The sequence below is a fragment of the Alexandromys fortis genome, unplaced genomic scaffold (assembly GCF_014885135.2).
Source record: "Alexandromys fortis isolate MF-2015 unplaced genomic scaffold, M_Fortis_MF-2015_v1.1 scaffold_87, whole genome shotgun sequence".
NCBI classification, from domain to species: domain Eukaryota; kingdom Metazoa; phylum Chordata; class Mammalia; order Rodentia; family Cricetidae; genus Alexandromys; species Alexandromys fortis.
The window spans coordinates 6,879,962-6,899,130 of NW_026067971.1; the positions used below are offsets into that span (position 1 = coordinate 6,879,962).

At 45.3% G+C, this 19,169-nt stretch overlaps 1 protein-coding gene across 1 annotated transcript in view; it reads right to left on the reverse strand.

Moving 5' to 3' along the window:
• Tgfbr3 (transforming growth factor beta receptor 3) overlaps positions 1-19,169 on the reverse strand; it is a 170,826-nt gene that overhangs the window by 135,206 nt on the left and 16,451 nt on the right. Inside the window, exon 2 of the mRNA XM_050155755.1 lies at positions 15,558-15,733. Within this exon, the coding sequence (XP_050011712.1) occupies positions 15,558-15,621 (64 nt within the window). The 5' untranslated portion in view covers positions 15,622-15,733. The remainder of the gene's footprint in view (positions 1-15,557; positions 15,734-19,169) is intronic.

Genomic DNA, 19,169 nt, shown 5'->3' on the forward strand with positions numbered 1-19,169 from the left:
CATACATGCCAACAAAACACTCATACACATGAAAATAAAAATAATTATGCTCAAACTCAGCGACAATATTTGTTTTCCCATGACAGTGTAACAAACACATGAACTGGACGTTAATGTTACAGTGCTGGGTCTCAACAACGACAGCTTCCGTTACAAAATCTATATGGAATACAGGATCCTGTCTACGACCTGACTTAGGTGGACACTACTGCTGCCTTCCCGCTTCCTCTTGCCACTGTGGTAGACGGTGTAGCTCAGTGGGAGAGTCCTTGCCTAGAACATGTGAAACCCTACGTGCCACCTCCAGCATCACTGCCTACCCCTCAAAAATTAATTCTGAGGTGTTGAAGGAGAGAGGGCCTGCTTTTGGTCCCAGGCGGTTTGGGATTCTTAATATAACATGATAGAAAGAAGGAGAAAGAGATCAAAGGAGGAAAGACGTTGCTGGGAAGAGTCTCAGAGAGAAACCTGGGAATGAGAGCAGAATACGGGATTAACGGGCCCCAAACTTAGTACATCCTGTATGAAACAGTCAAAGACTAATACAGAACACCAAAAAACAAAATAGTTCCAAAGTGTGGGGTTATTAATTAATTTTTTAAAGTACTGGACTCTGTGGCCCAGCTCTTGTTGCTTTTAAAAATTCTCTACAAATATCAATGCTGCCTAAACTATCTTCTTAGTGGTCAGATTTTTAAAGAGTAAAAACAATTTTATGAAGATTATAAGCAGTTATAAACACCTACCACCTATACCAACTGCGTCAACATAGACATCACAGGCTAACCCTGCTGAAGCAGGGGTATCACAGCCTAGACAATACGGGAAGGTCGATCTCAAAAAGTCAGTAAAATTAACAAAATGATTTATGAAAAACAACCACTCACATGAGATAACTTTGCATACAAAATTAGAGCAGAAAAACTCTAGGAAACTGGATACTTTTAAATTAGTGATATCTATAAACTGCCAGAAACACTCAGCAATAATTAAAAGTCCCCTTTTCATCATAAGGAAATACTATCAACATCAAAACTTGGGCTTTTGAAGGGAAGTGTCAGAGAAATCAACTGCAGGTCCCAAACTCAGAACGAGGCCCCTGAATCCCTGTCCCTAAACTGCATCGCAGACCGCCCTCTTCTCAGCCTTGCACACACCACACAGCAAGGACATTACCCAGAATGCCCAGGCTGACAAGTCCTGAAGCCGTGGCGATTTGGAATCATGGAGTTTGGAGTTGAAGGAAACTCATTAATTCAGCAGGCCTATCCCCTTTGTCTGCCGTCCTCGGGAGGCTGAGGCAGGAGGATTACTTGAGCCTAATAGTTTGAGGCCAGCTGAGGCACATGAGGACTCCAAACAGATCATGTTTCTTCGAGTCATTTATGTGTGTGTTTACACTACATATATGTTTACCACAACAGAAACGGACACAGAGACCCATCTAAGTGCAGATTAAGTTGCTCAGAGCCAACCTCAGACCCAGTGCATCCCAACATAAACAGCATCTCGCGTGAAAAACAGTTTCTAAAGCAGCTCACTTCAGAGAGTAGAATTACACTGTTCTACATTTTTGCAAATCTCTTTAATGTCCGGCTTAATAAAACACAGCTGGGTTTTAGACCTCCTTCTGCATTTAATTTGTTACAATGCATTACTCTGGTTAAAAGACACGGAGAAATGTGGCCTCACATAGACAGTTGTCCCTAGGTATCTTCAGGAGACTGGTCCCAGGGACCCCACTGCCATCAGGCAAACTCAAGGCCCTCGTGCAGACGGCACATGCCCCCTCCGGGTACTTCTCATCACCTCTAGACTACTTATGATGCCTAATGCAGGGTGGATATCGTGCAGCTTTTATACTGAATTATTTGGGTAATAATGATGAGAGGTTTGGTACAGAAGCAGTTTGTTTTACGTACTTCCGACCTGTGCTCGGTTAAAGCCTCAGCTATGAATCCTGCAGCAAAGCAGAGGGCTATCAGTCTCAGCAACTGGAAGCTGTGAATCTCAAGTCTTCCCATGTCCTCATCCATATTCTATCTCAGATCAACAAGCAATCATTTGTAAGGCTTCTTGTAATGCTGCCTCTGAGTCACAGAATGAAATTTTCATACTCCAATGCATTAAAATCCATTGCATCCTTCCAAAGTCCTGAATCATTTTAAAGGGGAAATAGTAACTTTATGAATGAGCAGGGATTCTGGCATAAGCCATCCTGGCCATGTGATCAAGGGTAATATCACCAAGTCATAAGTGCCATCAACAAAATACACTCTTGATCTGATGCCCAGGGCACTGGAGCTCCATGGTCTCTTACCCAGTAAAGCCCATGCCAACATGGCCAAGAGACAGCAACAGACAAACCCAAACTGAAATGTTCGCCAGCACTTTCCTAAAGGGTTAAATAATTAAAGGACCAAAGACCAGACACAAACAGAGGAACCTAAGGAAATATGAAACCAAAGACAACATGAAAACCTGGAAGGATCCTGAAAACGAAAAGGAATATTTGGATAAACAAATAAATACGAATAAAGTCCAAATAAACTGAATACTTTTTGAATATTAATATAATGTTAATAATAGCAGAGCAGGCTTTCTTTTTAGCATAGTTTTGACCGCAGTCCTGTGGTCATACCGTCATACGGCGAAGCTGGGGGAAGAGCACAGAAGGCCCTGGTGTTGCTGGTGTTGGCTACCTAACTCTTTTGTTAGATGTAAAATTATCTAAAAATATAAAGGTTGTAAGAGTCAGCTGCTCTGTCCTGTACTCTAAATGTGAAGAATGTTTGATTCATGTATCTGGCACTGATTTGGAAAACAATGATTTGCTGAATTTTAGCGATTTGCCAGATAAGACACCTCATCTCGCTGTCTCCTTAAAGTCACGCGTTCACAGCACCTCCATTGATGCTGTCAGAAAAGTTGTTAACTACCATGGCATTGCCACGGCTGTGGTGATGAACTTTGGTTCAATAAGATCTTACCATTGGCAACAAATATGGCTAGTGATTTTCCTTCTAATAAAAGACTCCTTTTGTACTCAGAGCTGCCTGTAAAGTCGGGAGGAACATTGTCCAACGTTCCTTCAGTTTCCCTCAGGAAAATGGTGGCTCATGAAAGACAGACCAGTTCAACCTACAGCTCAAACAGCTCAGGATGCTGCCGCCCGCTAACACGAACTTGGAGGCTTCTGTAGCTCATTAACAATATAAATGAAGCTGGAAATGATCTAATGTAAATGGGTGTTAGTCGGGCAGTGCCCTGATTCCTCTGAGGTGCCAGCAGCTTTACTTAATCCTCTTAAGACTATCACACCCTTAAAAGTTAGCCTGGTTTGAGCCATCTTAACCTTAGTAGAAAACCATTTTGACCTCGCAGATCCTCGGGAAAAGTCTCAAACTTATGATCACGCTTGGGAGAACCACTGGTTTGTAGAATTCATATGCCCGTCAAGGTCAGTCTCGACCAGGGAGTGGAGAAGCACTATCTAACATTCTCATTCTTATGATTAAAAACACCCTAATAAAAGCAATGTAAGAGAGAGGCTTACGTCTAACGGCCTAAAGTTCAAGGAGATGCAGTCCCTCATGGTGGCAGCAGACAAGGAAGCAAGGTGGCAGGAACAGGAGGATGGCTGGTTACATCTCATCCACATCAGGAAGAGTGAAAAGGAAATGGAGTTCCAAGCCCCACCCCCAAGTGACTCATTCCCTCCTGCAGCCTCCCGCCACTTCTGAACGCCCCACAATCCCCAGCGGCCTCTGCTTCTGACCGCGCGCCACGATCCCCTGCGGCCTTCACTTCTGAATGCCCACGATCTCCAGCGGCCTCTCCTTCTGCACGCCCCACGATCCCCTGCGGCCTCTGCTTCTGAACGCCCCATGATCTCCAGCGGCTTCCGCTTCTGAACGCCTCACGATCCCCAGCAGCCTCTGCTTTTGAACGCCCCACAATCTTTACAAGTGGCACCAAGAGCTGGGACCATTTCACATTCAAACCACAATTACTCCCTTTAATAAATGTGTACCAATCTAACAGAGTCATTGCTCACCTGGATAAAGTCTTTAAACAATCACACTCAGAAGGTAAAATCTCTATGAAATCTTTTGGTCACAAATCCCCAAAGACTCTTCCCTGGAGTGATTATGCTCAAGCAAAATTTCGCTGGAAATCTGAGGACCTAAAGGCATGACATTAGATGTTTGGATTCTGAGACTGACCCTAACTCTGACTTTTAGTCCAAAGCCACAAGGATTCTCATTTTAACCACCTTGAAGAGACGCTGTGACTCTCAGAAGGCCGAGTTGAGCCTCAGCTAGACACACGTTCCTTGCAGTGTTCAGTGTGTCTGAAGTTCCCATGATGTAGAACAAAGACATCCTGACCGACTTACTTTACAACTGATCCATTAGATCAGTTCCCCGTTCCTGAACTCTCAGGCTCCTTCCAGCCACCGTGAATGTGAACTGCATCATTTAATGAAGACGATTGACAGAGGCAAAATAAAGCTTTAAATGAGGTCCCTGAACTGTCTAAGAAACATATATGGGGAATATTGTTCATACTTGAACACACTGAAGCCTCCAAAATAAACTGCTGATGGTTAGGAGTGTGTCTCCAGGATAGGGTACATGCTTAGTACACGAGACCCTGGAAGAAACACACGCACACATATGCTCAGTGCATGACACCCTGGAAGATACACACACACACACACACACACACACACACACACGCTTAGTACACGAGACCCTGGAAGAAACACACGCACGCGCGCGCACACACACACACACACTTAGTGCATGACACCCTGGAAGAAACATGTGCACGTGCACACACACATATGCTTAGCACATGAGACCCTGGAAGAAACACACGCACGCACGCACGCACGCACGCACACACACACACACACACACACATGCTTAGTACACGAGACCCTGGAAGAAACATGCGCACATGCACACACACACACACACACACACAAAGAAAGGAAAGCAAAGGAAAAACACATACCAAAACTACAAACATAGAGCAGAAATTTTTTAAAAGCTAGAAAAAACGGAAGGGTGTACTATGTTCATGAACAGCAAAACAAACACGGTGAGCTGCAGACTCCCAGCAGCTGATTCTCTGTCTCTCTCCTGGACCCTTCCCCCACTTTCATGTATTTAAATGAGAAAAAAATGGTTATTTTCTAAAACAGCTAAGTTAAAGCCTTTAAAAATGACAAAATAAAAGTCAGGTACTGGCTGCAGGTACAGCATCACTGGCATACACCAGTCCCCGACACACGTCACTTTACTCTCAGATACTGGCCGCAGGTACAGACAGCATCACTGAGATACGCCAGTCCCCGACACACGTAAATTAATTTAATACACAGAGTAAAAGTGTATTAAAGCTGAAACAAAAGGACAGCAACAAAAACAGTGGGGTCGTGGAGCTCAAGAGCAGAGTGCAGACTTGGCATACGTGAGGCCGTGGGTTTAATTCACACACAGTACATACCCACCACAAAGTTAGTCAGTTATCAACCCCTTCTGCACAGCCATGAGAGCTTCAGTCTCATCAGACTCCGTGGAGTGGTCTGGGAAAAGCCTGCAGAAAGATCCAAAGTCCAGCCCCTGGGGCCTCAAGGTAAACAAGGACACCAGTTGAGCTGGGGTGAGCTCGGTCCTTCCTCCAGCCTCACCCTCTTTGGAGGACTCACGAAAACTCTTTCCAGTAGATTCCAAACTGAGCAGTCAACAGAAGTTAACAGCCCTTCCTGAGCCTTTCTTGGGTTCAGGAAGATCTGACAATATCATGAAAAGGCTCGGCACAGATCTCTGAGATCTTCCATTAGAATTCTTTTCTTTTGAATCAGGTTAATAAAGTGCAGTTTGGCCTGGCGGCTGTAGCCACTCACTCCTTGGCTGCCCGAGCAGGGAAGGATTGGAGGTCCTGGGTCTTGGAATATTTCTGACGGCTGTTTTCAACACAGGCTCCTGCAGCTCTCTTGTTTATGTGGACTTGCTTGGCTCTTAGGTAAGAACGAATTCTCCCTGCTATCTTCCACAGCACTGCCCTCCAGCAGAAACTGGTGGTCACTGGAAAGGTCTCAGATCCCCTCATCTTTAAGGGGCCTCAGGGTACCACTACTGATTTCCTAAGTCATCTGATGGAGCTAAGTCTGGGGACTATGATTCTGTAAGATACACCAATACACCCCCAAAAGAAAAAGAGTGTCAACCTTCTTTCCCCTTTCCCGTACACTGCCTACACTGATCTTCCGCTGGGACACAGAATTTCAAATCGAGGGGTTTTTAACCTTTCCCGAATTTTTAAGCATTATTTTCCTGATGCACTAGGAATGTATATTTTTCATTTTTTCCTGCTTACCCCCTTTAAACAGGCTGTAAACATGCTGAGTGTTCTTTCTCATGGGAGCAGGTATTTTTGGTAAGGCTGCAGAAGAAGGACAGAGGCTTAGGGATGTCAGTAAGTGTCCGGACACCAGGCCCCTAAAAGCCTAAACCCCATACCTTTAAACATTTAATACTCAGGACCTAAACTGCTTCAAGATCAAACTGCAGCTCCCTACCCATTCTCTGAAAGGCCCTTGGGAATTTAATTAATTAGTTAATGAATGTTAAGTGATTGTATTCTCTTACTAAATGAAAACCACACACAGCTTCCTAAGGGTGTCCTCTGCGTATTCTGCGTTTCCAGGGGCCTCAAAAGCTCTGTTACCCGGAGCTGGAACAGCGAACCGACAATTCAGGGAAGAAGAAGGCCAAGTGTGTTTCTCCACAAAGAACAGTTACACCCCTCTTGGCCCAGCTCCAAAAGGCAATTGAGCCTGGAAGGTCGGGCTAATCTCTGCCAAGGCTCACTACAGGCTTCAGGTTTTGTGCTTTGCAAACAATCTAACAATTAATTAGTGCCTCTGAATCTGCCCCCTATCATTAACAAACCACTGCCAGGCAGCCTTTGATAGCATCCTCTAGACCTAATTAATCCTGGCAAGCAGGACGCAGGATTGTGGGGCGCCCACCACAGCCACAACTGAGACCTGGAGCTGTTCCTGCCAACAAGGAAAGTAGGTGCTGGGGTCAGGGCCCACTCTCCAATTAGATAATTAACAGGCCTGAAATTCAAACAATTTCTTTTACCAGAAAGACTTTTTTTTTCCTGTATGACATTGTCTTTAGGTCACCTCCCCATCCCCTCTCCATACCCACCCCCAAAAAAGTACATTAAGAAAATAAAAATACAGTTTCTCTTTTGCTCTTGATCCCTGTCCTTCACCCTCTCTTCTTCCCTCCCCCCCTCTAAATTCCCTACCTTCTATTCAAAGAATCCTACACAAGCCAAGATGCCCCCATCTCATAAGCTCAGCCGTGTGTTGGGCAGTTTATCTAGTCTTCATGATCTTAGGCCGCAGATGGAGCCTAGCCTGCTCCATATGCACAGCCCACAAAATAAACACATGGGAGGGGGGGCAAAAAAAGAAATGGGTGGGGGGTAGAAGCTACCTGGGGGAAGAGAAAATACTACAGCAGTCCTCTGACCTTTCCTAGTTCTGTCTCCAAAACAGAAAGACTGCCTCCTGAGGCTGATGGCAAGCTCGGGGTTGCACAGGCCTTTTAACACCAAGGATGAGGTTTAAGAAAGCAAACCAGAAAGCCTCCCCCTCCTCAAAGGCACACCGTCTCTTAACACAATTACAACTATCAAACAGTATTCCAGAACGTGAGCCTGTGGGACATGCTTGCAGGACTGAGGAGATGCCTGAGGGATTAAAGAACCAGCCGCAAAAGTACACAAGATCAGATCCCCAGAACCCATGTAAATGTTGTACTTCTAGCCTCCGAAAGTAGAGGCAGGATACACAGAACAAGCTGGCTGGTAAGACTAGTCCTATCAGTGAGCTCTGAGTTTGATTGAGAGACCTGCCTCACTGTGTAAAGTGGAAGTGTGATCTCCAAGGTGGGCAGTTCCTCACATCAGCCTTGAGCTTCCTCATGAACACCCACATGCATGCAAAACATGCATACGCCCACACACGTTCAAAACATGCATACATGCATACACACTTGCATATACATATGAAAATGGAAAAGAGAAAAGTCAACCCATCATATTCTTTGGCTTAAATCCTCCAAAGCTCCATCTCAAGGGGTGGGGCCATCCTATGACTGAAAAGGCCCTACACGCATTGTACGGTCCTACATCCAACACTGCACCTCTCTCGCCCACCCCAAGATTTGTTTCAGCTCACAGTCAGTTCTCCGACTCAGTTATCCCAGCAGATACCTGCACTGCTTGCCATAGCCCAGGTACTTCAAGCTCCCACCTCAGGACCCTTCTGCTACTGTTCCCTCTCCAGAGAGCCATTCTGCTCACTTCCTTCCATCTTTTGTACAAACATCAAGTCAACGAGGCCTTCCCTGACCATATTCATTGTCTTTGGGGTGTGTGTGCATAGATGGGGAGTGGATGAACTGAAGGATCAGCAGCTGGGTGGGTGAGAGGGGCAGGGTGGACTAATTGATGGGTAGATGGGTGGATGGATGGATGGATGGATGGATGGATGGACAGATGGATGGATGGACAAATGGGTGGATGGGTGGGTGGATGGATGGATGGATGGGAGGATGGATGGATGGATGGATGGATGGATGGATGGATGAACAAATGATTGGATGGGTGGATGGATGGACGGATGGATGTGCTTTTGTATGATGGGTCTTGCACATTAGATGCCTATAGTCTATTATTGAGCTTCAAGCCCAAATTACAACTTTTTTTAATCAGTATTTTTTTGGGGTGGTATTACAATAAAATCCAGGGCCTAGTGGAATTGGGGCAAGTTTTTTCCAACTGAACTATTCCCTTCCTCTTCCTTTTCTGTTTTTGATAGAGTTTCAGGAAGCCAACAATGACTTTGAACTCCCTGTGTAGCCAAGGATGACCTTGAACTTCTAATCATCAACACTTGACCTTGTGAGGTCTTGGATCACAGGCTTGCACCATTCAGATTGTTTTATTTAGTAGTGGAGATTAAACCAGGGCTTTGGGCACACAGGGCAAGCACTCATCTCTCTAACTGAGCTTTAAATTGCTCTCCTTTACCAAGCTCTGTACCCTCGGCCTTTGCCCAGGGGAGACTGGACTCACTAAAGAGGCATAATTATTGTTTCTGCTTCATTTCTCCCCACTCCAGACAATGAACTGTGTCCCCCATTATTATCCCCAACACCCAGAAGAGTGTCTTAAATACAGGAAGTTCTCAACAAACCCTGGCTGAATAAAGCAACCAATTAGCAATTTAAGAAGTTTAACTATACAAAAAGACCTTGGACAAAAGCACTGATTCTTAAATTCCACCCCTTTCTGCGCCTCAGAAGCCAGCACAGTGCCTGAGACTTAGTAGGTTACTCGTGATCTCTTGACAAGAGCACAGGTTTTATCTAAAGCACAGAGGGTATCTGAAAGTTTAAAGCCAATGCAAAACAATGAATGGTCCCTGCTTCTGCTTGCAAAGGCACAGGGCCAGGAGGGGCTAAGCAACATTTGCTTTGCCACACAGTGTGTGTCGCTGCCAAAGTAGCAAGAATCCTTTATCTAATTCCCTCCAAACACAGCTGTGCAGAAGCGCAAACTTTAGCCATTACACAGCTGTCTGGGACATGCAGGTAACTCTGTCCTGGCGAAAATGTTAGTCACCATTCATAAAGCAGACTGCCATTGGCATCCTGAAATAATTCAGATCATCAGAAATACGAGCAGGGCAGAAGCTACACAGTCTAGGTACAGATGGAAGAAAGAACACGTGCTGCTGACGAATCTGACATCAGATCTGTGGACACTCTCACTTGCTGTCCTGCTAACCGTTCACCCTTCCCATTCTGTGGGTTTATCTAGCTCCCCAATCAAGAAGTTGTTAGTAAACCACCTTGCAAACACACACACACACACACACACCCTTTTATTAATAGCTATCATACACACACCATATACACACATACCCCATACATGCAGACACACACACTTTTATTAATAGCTATCATACACACACCATATACACACATACCCCATACATGCGCACACACACACTTTTATTAATAGCTATCATACACACACCATATACACACATACCCCATACATGCAGACACACACACACTTTTATTAATAGCTATCATACACACACCATATAAACACATACCACATACATGCACACACACACACATCCTTTTTAATAGCTATCATACACACACCATATACAAACATACCTCACATATGCACACACACACAGTACAAGAGAATCTTTGGGAAATAACTACTCGCTGCACCATCTGTATGTGTATGTATGTGTGTTGTTTTTGTGGGAAGGAGAAAGGTGATACTTCATCACCTCCAGATGTGTAGAGTATCCCCCACAGAGAGCACAGACCAAAGGCAGGCCACTGCAGCTGCGCGGGTCTTTTTTTTAAAAACAATCATTTGCTCTTTAGAATAGATGGAATAGGTATGACAGTCAAATGGCTCAGCATGTAAGTACCCACAAGGACTCCATCCACCCCAAGTGGACTTCTGACTTACACGTGTGTGTTATGCTGTAGTACACACGTGTAAACACACAGAGACACGCACAAAACACAACACACTAAATAAATATAATTAAAAATAGAATAAGTATAAAATTTAGTACCCTGGTGTTGGCTCATACTTTACTGACAATAGGCTTTCTCTATATATAAAAAAAGAAATATTAAACACTAAAGTAAAGAATTGAAGACAAAAATGACTATAGGCTGGCTTAGTTACATCTCTGTCCCTAGGAAGAGTCACTGTGACCAGGGAACTTGTAGAAGAAGAGGTTTATTTGAGGCTTACAGTTCTATAGGATTAGAATCCATTATCATCTTGGCAAAAACACAGCAGCAGGCAAGACACTAGAGCAATAGGTGAAACTTAAATCTTTACTGAAGCAGGAGGCAGAGCGAGACACTGGGAATGGTGCAGGCTTTTAAAACCTCAAAGCCCACCCCAGTGACACACCTCCTCCAGCAAAGCCACACCTCCTAATCCTTCCCAAACAGTTCCACCAACTGGGGACCACATATTCAAATACATGAGTCTATTGGAGATATTCTCATTGAAACCACCACAGAAACCAAGTCCACTCCTGTGTCTCAAGACCTCAAGGTTGGCCTGAGAAAATATTTCTCAATCTGCTCTGAACCTTTAAGACTCCAAGGCTTGATCCTTTTTGTTGCTGTTTTGGCAGGGGGTTTGTTGTTGGTTAGATGGTTATCTGGTCTCCATTCTGAAATCTATGGGCCAAAGCCAGAGATTAATGCAAAAGCCAGAGAACTCACAGGACAAACAGGCAAAGAAAATGAGGTGTATGACACAGTGGAGTTGTCAGCTCTAAAAAGGAGGAAGTCTTAGACCTGCAGCTCACATAAGAGACCTCTGATCGCCACACACCAACCACGGCAATACACCACACACATAGACATAAACAGTAATAAATAAATTGGGAGAAGTGATTCAGGTATTAAATATGCCACCTCACAATATAAACACATATAATGTACATATATTAAATACCATGTTGGACCTCACAAACATATCTTATTTATCAATTAAAAATAAAATTGAAAATTGAGTGTCAATATCTTTGGGACAACATAATAGAAACAATGTAAACTCTGAGTTTCATTTTGTTGTTTTTCATTTGCTTATTTGATTTGGGGAGGGTTGAGGGGATTTTTGTTTTTAAATGGTGTTACATAGTCAAGGCAGACTTAGCCTTGAGCTTCTCACATAGCTGAAGATGAACACCTCACTCTTCTGCCTCTGCCTCCCAAGAGCACGGAACTTTGACCACCACTTCTCCACCCCTCTCCCATAGGGCTGTACATTAACTTAGGAATTTATTTCTCAACACATCTGCACTTAACCCTCCCACATTGGTCTTCTCATTTGTAACAGGAGTTAAAATATTGGCCATAGAGCCAGTGCCAATAACAACAGCAGTGAGCAATGCTGAATGCCAAGGTCATGAGTTTTCTGTAAGGATTGAATGAACAAATCTATGTCACCTGCCAAGGAAGGCATCAGGCTGCAGCTTGGGGAGGTGAGGTGTTGTGTGCTTGTGTGGGAGGGGGTGGTCTCTAGCAGAAGATGCTAGAAGTTATCTGTGGAAGAACATTTGAGCTCTAGCTGGACCAAGAATTGAATCATCTTTCTAAATTACTTGCTCATCTGAGCCCCAACATTCTCACTCTAGAAATGAGACTGAAATCTGCCCTCCGGAGACTGCTGGGAGGTTCAGATGAAATGGGAGCAGAGAAAGCATCTTCAAACGGCAGCTACGATAGGATAGCATCATTGGCTTAGACACTCTCCACGCTGACAGCTCAGTCTGCTCCAAACCTAGCACTGCCCATCCAGCACCTCAGCTTGCTGTCTGTCACCAGGACACGGGACTTCAAAGCTTTCCCAGCAGGAAAGCAATGTAGATGAAAACCATCTCAACGTTCCTGTGGACAGCACCTGGAATCCCAGGTGTATCCAGATGGAATGAGAAGAAGCGTGTTTAATGGATAAAACGTGTGTGTGGCTGTGGGCGAGTTTCCAAGAGGACACACCTGGACACCACATCAAGACAGGAATGAGAAGCCAGCATCACCTCTGCATCACCTCTTGCCCCAGTGCTACGGCAGGGGAGTTTCTGCAGAGCTCACCTCGGCAGACCTGCTGACCGGGCACACCAGTCAGCAAATGCAGCCAAGGCTGTGTCCTCCCACCAAGCCGACTTCCCTGAATTTTTTCTGCATGCTTTTTTCTCATTACCAAGACTGTGGAAACACACCCCTGATGAACACTGGCAAACTTCAGATGCAGCAGCTACGACTCTTTAGAGATGTGTAGTATGTCTTTAAAGTGAAAACAGACTTGAGCCTGCACTGGCAAGCATTCATTTCCAAGCTTTCTGCTTTCTCCGTGTGAGATAGATTACATGATCTCCAAAAAGGGGCCAGTCAACAGCCTACGGTGGTTTCCAATCAAAAGGCATTCTGGTTCTTACACGGTGCATCTTTCAAGAACGGCACCCTCCCGCCCACACTGCCACGTAATACCAAGGAAGAAAGGCTGGGAGGAAAAAGATGAATGAGTTCTGTCAAAGCAGTTGGTAACCTGGTCACGGCTGCCTACAGCTGCCTACTTCACCCTCCTCTTCCCCAACACAAGTTAAGGGAAAAAGATTTCCACAGAAGGGCCCGCCAAGCCAGGGGTCAACACACAAAACCCCACTGTGCCTCATGTGCTTGCCCCTCCCCGTGGTAAATACACACAAGACATCCTTCCGCTCCCCATCCCGGTCCTGACAAAAGGCTACAAGGCTCTCTGTATGACATGAAAATCAACAGAAAGCAACCTAGGTCACGACATCTGTTCTGGTGGCACGCCCCTACCTTCTAACCAATTGCCACACTGGTGGCTACTCACCTGGTATTTAATCAAGCCAAGAGTTTCATTCATTCCACACACGGGCTCCCCTCCTGGGGACCCCAATAGGGCAGCAATGGCCTGCATTCAACAGTTAAATACCTAGGCTCAAGTGCCAGGTCGTCTAAGTGAATCTCGGTTTCTTATTTGTAAGATGATTGTAGCATGAATAATAAAAACCCATAAACAGATATCGAGGTTCAACCTGAAGATCAGAAAAGCAAAGCAACCAGCCAGTGTGGGGTATGGAGTCTTCAGAATTCATGGAGACTGAGTCTCGCCCATTTTTGGTCTGAGGCAGAGGTAAGAATCAGTGGTTGGCTGCTTTGCTTCTCTGATCTTCAGACTGAACCCCAATATCTGTCTCTGGGTTTTTATTATTCATGCTACAATGATCATGGAGTGGGTGGTCTTCATAGCGCGCACACACGCATGTGCACACACACTGCACACACACATGGTGCGCGCGCCTGTAGTCCTCCTACCTGGAGACTGTCTGTACCCTCGGCATAGAGGTGTATACCTTGAATCCTGCCACTCAGGAGGCAGAGGCAAGTGGATCTCTGTGTGTTTCAGGCAAGCCTGTGCTACATAGAGAGACCCTGCCTCAAAAAAATAAGAAAAAGAGAAAGGAAGGAAGGAAGGAAGGGAGGGAGGGAGGGAGGGAGGGAGGGAGGGAGGGAGGGAGGAAGGAGAGGGAGGGAGAGAAGAAAGAAAGAAAGAAAGAAAGAAAGAAAGAAAGAAAGAAAGAAAGAGAAAGAGCCCACGCTGAATGCCTTCACTGATGACACCAAACGAAAGTGCTGACAGAGAGTCGCCCTAACAGAACAAGGATGGGCAGTTCAAGCTCACACACTGACAATTTTAAAGCAGAAACCCAAACTAACAACTTTCTTTCAAAATGTTTGCTGTGGTGGGGGGTGGCATTCTGATCCCCAGTCTTCCACATCAGTTTCTGCCAACTGGCCTCCCCGCAGTCTGTCTGCTAACAGCCCCCGCTGTCTGCGAAGCCTCTGTGGTCAGATGCTATCTTCCATCCACCACGCGAGATGTGAAGTGTAAAATCTGGATCCTCCATCCCCCAGTTGCCCAACTCCGTGTAAAGGAACTGTGTGTCTCCGTCTCTCGCTCTGTCTCCTACATAATGTCACAAATAATTACACCTCTTCGGAGGCTTGATTGCATGAGCTTATTAAATTAATTTTTACTCGTTTTATATGCTATAATCATTTCGCCCAGAGGCTGGCTGTAGTACCTATTTAAGTCGGCATTGTTCTTGTTGAGAACTGACAGTTTCCAGACTTGAGCCAATGAATTGCTTTTGTACGGCTCATTGCGGAACACACACAGAGCAAATGACGACAAAATAGAGCAAATTAATCTTCCAAATTAGTCACATGGCCTTGATGTGAAACGCTAAGATGCTGGTAGGCGGGATGAGAGTCCTCACATGGTCACCTGCTCCCCAAATGCCACCTTCCGCTCCGATGTCTCTGGGAAACACAAAGCGCCCTCCCCCTTTCTCCCTTCAGTGCAGGAGCTGGTACTGCAGACCTCACCCAGCAAGACAAGAACTCCCAGCCGCCTCTCAGACCTCTCTCGACTAATGTCTCTGAAGCAGCTGAAACTAAACACCCTTCCCCAAATCTCATGATGAGAGTGCCACCTCTGTCCAGAAGACCTACTTGTTTTACAAGAAAATCCTTTGAAAAGAACAAAAAGAATCATAAAATTCTTATTTCGCTATTATCTACACAGGTACCAGAATCAAGCAGGCTCTTTGCAGTCTGCCAGCCTCAACAGAGGTAGCTGGGCTTCCGTGTTGTGACGTTAGAATGTCTGGTCCCAGTCTCGTAAACTACAACATGGGCAAATACATTATGGACCTGAGTGGTAGTCAAGTATTTTATTTGCCTAAAGAACTAAATATTTGTGTTTGACAGAGAGATAACATGGCCTAAATATTTCTCATCAGAGACTGAGGAGGGGAAGAAAACAGGCACTCGAGCCGATAAGAAGATGAAATTCAAAACGAGCATTACCAGCCAGACAGGAGCTCATCAGGGCGAACATGGTGGTAATCACGTGGCGGGGGGTCACTGCCATTTCTCCAACGGGGGTCCCCTCCAGTCACGGCAGCCTTTGGTCTTTCAGGTCGAAGGCGAGCTTGGCAAGTCAGAAGTGGCCTTAAAATCCCTCTCTGCAACTGTCAAATTGTCTATAAAAATAAACAAATTTCAGTAAGAAAACACGGTGTTGAAATTTCACCAACAAGCACACATTAAATGTTAAAAGTTAAATGGAGAATTTCTGAAAAGAAACAATTTGTCAAGAAACATACCAGGACAGCACTCGGGCAAATTAGGGCGGGGACAGGGATTATTTAACACAGACGTCATAGAAAATAGTTTTGAAAGTGACATGTTTATACTTGACATTCTAAATATCTGGGGAGTTGGAAGGGATTGTCTGAGACAGGGTCTGTGTTTCCCAGACTAGCCCAGCACTCTGGGGTTCAAAAGTCCCTCCTGTTTCGACCTCCCTGAATAGCTAGTATCACAGGCAGATCTGTGGTCCTGTGTAGAATTTTCAGGACCATTGCAGACACTTCAGGTCACCTGTCCTATCCGCAGCAGGCAATGACATGGAACACTCAGCTCAGAGTGCCAACAGTAACACTGGACATGTAGCTTAGAGTGCCAGCAAGCAGAAATAGTTCCTAGAAACCGAGCCGCGTGCCAAAGTGACAGAGTTATCACCAAGATTGAATTCAATTACACTGAAAATTGACCTGGAAAACACACACACACACAGAACCATAAAAGAACAAAGCCCTTTCACCTTTTCGCCAACATTAAAAAGCAATAAAGTCTTCACCGCCCCTCTGTCCTGTAGAAGACTCGGTCCTGGGCCAGGAGATCTAGAAGGCTCTTTCTAACCCCGTCCTATCTAGAGCCCTGTCAGGGTTTTATTATTGCTGCTTTTGTGGTGTGTGTGCGTGCGTGTGTGTATGTGTGTGTGTGTGTTGTTCGCTTGAGACAAGGTCTCACTGTGTAAGCTAAGCAGTTCTGGAGCTCACTATGAAGAAAAGGCCGGGCCAAAAACTCACAGAGATCCACCTTCCTCTGTCTCCTGAGTTCTGGGATTAAAGGTGTGAGCCACCATGCCCAGTTGAGTTTTGTGATTTTTATATGTATGTTTTGGGGATCTGTTGTTTTGTTTGAGATAGGGTCTTGCTTTGAAATGTGTGTGTGTGTGTGTGTGTGTGAGAGAGAGAGAGAGAGACAGACAGACAGACAGACAGACAGACAGACAGAGAAGAGAGAAAGAGAGATATTGAGCAAGCAGAGGCTTAGAAAAGTGGCTCCCAGATCATATACAATCAATCATTCAATCAGTCATCAATATTAGCTATTTTGATCACTGCTCCATTCTCTTTAAGGTCTTCTCACTGATAAACTAGAAAGATCAAGGTGTGGTTATTTATGTAATTCTTAGCTACTACCAGCAAGTTTTGCCTGTTGCAAAGGGGAGAACCTACAGTAAAGAGCAGCACAGTGAGCAGTCAGAGGCGGCACGAGGCTGAGTTAGAAAACTGATTTGGACGCCACGCAATTAGCATCAACGGCCCCTTGAAGCCTTGGGTTTCCGCCACCATCTTTCCTTGGTGTATCAGAGAAATTGAAATATCTATATCTATTAACTTAAGAACTGAACAACGAGGAAAGTCTGTCCCAGTTTTTCCTCTTTGAGAAACTAGATTTCCTAAATGGGTTAATTAATAAAGAAAAGAATCTCTCTCAAAGGACACAACATTTCAACAAATACTAGCAGAAATTTTAATAAAGCAAAACCCATAAGGATCTGTAAGAAGATGGCTCACAGGGGGCGTTTTCCAGGCGAATGGCCACAGGCAGCACAGGGCTCACCCCTGCCCCCACTGCATGGGGCCCGTGGGGCTGGGCTGCATTAATCCAGGAGCCACCAGTTCTGAGGGAACCCATGGAAAGGAAGGCAAGTGATTCTATTAAAAATATGGACTGCAAATTGCTGACAAGAATATTGGGCAATTATATAATTATTATACAACTGAGCCAAGCTAAACAGATTGATGCCCAAAGCAAACCACAGCAAGTTCACGCCGGATCTCAAGACAGCACTGAGGAAGTCCAAGACAAGTTGGAACTCCACACAGCTGTGGCAAACAAAGAGGGGGCCTTCTTTGAGCTAAAGTCCCTCTTTAACAGAACTCGTCCAAGAAGAAAGCAAACTGCAGAGAGCTTTGGTCTAATCTCCCCAGGGTGGTGACAGAGGTCTAGGACACGGGAGACTAAAAAGGGAACCACATGAGCCCTACCTGGCTGATCTCCAGCCAACACTCAGAGATTCAGTCCCTCGGCAGAATTAGGGGGAAGCCAGGCCTCTGAAAGGTATAGATTTCAAATAAAATCAGAAAACACAAGCTTCCCTTTTCAGTGAGGGTCTTTCATATTCATTTGGAAAAGACCAGGGGCTGCTGACCCTCCTTGGGCTCATGAGAGATAAGGATATACATGAAAAGGCCCACGGAGGTCCTGGAACAATTTGTAGGCTACTGTAGAGTGGTCTCTCCGTTCGCTCACCACTGTAGAGTGGTCTCTCTACTTGCTCACCATTTACAGCTTCAAAGCAGAGGGACTGAGAGCAGCAAGCACCACAAATTAACAGAAGAACATGGAGAGCGAGAGTCACAGATTAAAAATAAAGAAGAATGTGCCGCTAAGTCTGTTGATTTCAGATCGTGCTGTGTTTACTTCTGAGGCCATTAATCTGAGCTGGCTGCTGCACATTCCTGGGATCCAGCAAAGCACGTGGTAAATAGAGGGATTAGCTGGGGAAAGCCTACTCAACCGAATCCTTGACAACACCTTGGTCTGAAACCCTGGTTTGAAAGGAGCAGCTTAGAAATACTGCTCTGGGCTAAAGATTGTGTCTGTGTGCGCGTGTGTGTTTGGTGTGAGTTTGTATGTGTATGATAAGTGTGTGTGCCTATGTGTGTGTCTATGTGAGCGTGTGGTGGTGTGTGTGTTAGTGTGTATCTGTGTCTTGTGTGTGTGATGTGTGAGTGTGTGTGTCTATGTGTGTGTCTGTGTGAGCGTGTGGTAGTGTGTGTGTGTTAATGTGTATCTGCGTGTGTGTGTTTGGTGTGTGAGTTTGTCTGTGTGTGATGTGTGTGTGTGTGTGAGGGTGGTGTGTGTGTACACAGGTTCACACATAGAGAGCACTCACACATGCAGCAGACACCTTTCAGAGGCCAACGCTCTTCCTCCACCAGGGTCTCAGGGACTGAACTCTGGTTGTCAGCAGCACTTTCACTGGCTGAATCATGCAGTGACCCAGATTTGAAGATCATAAGGAGACTGATTTAGCAAACAGAATTAAAACTCTCATGAGTAGGATTAGGAAGTTACTCAGTTGGGAGAATGTTCGCCTGCTACACAGACAGTACACACTCCATCAGAATGCTCACCCCCTACACAGACAGTACACACTCCATCAGGATGCTTGCCCGCTACACAGACAGTGCTACTCTCCAACCACAATAACACAAAGAGCAGGCCGGGTGGTGCATGCCTGAAATCACAACACTCCAGAGGCAGAAGGATCAGAAAGGC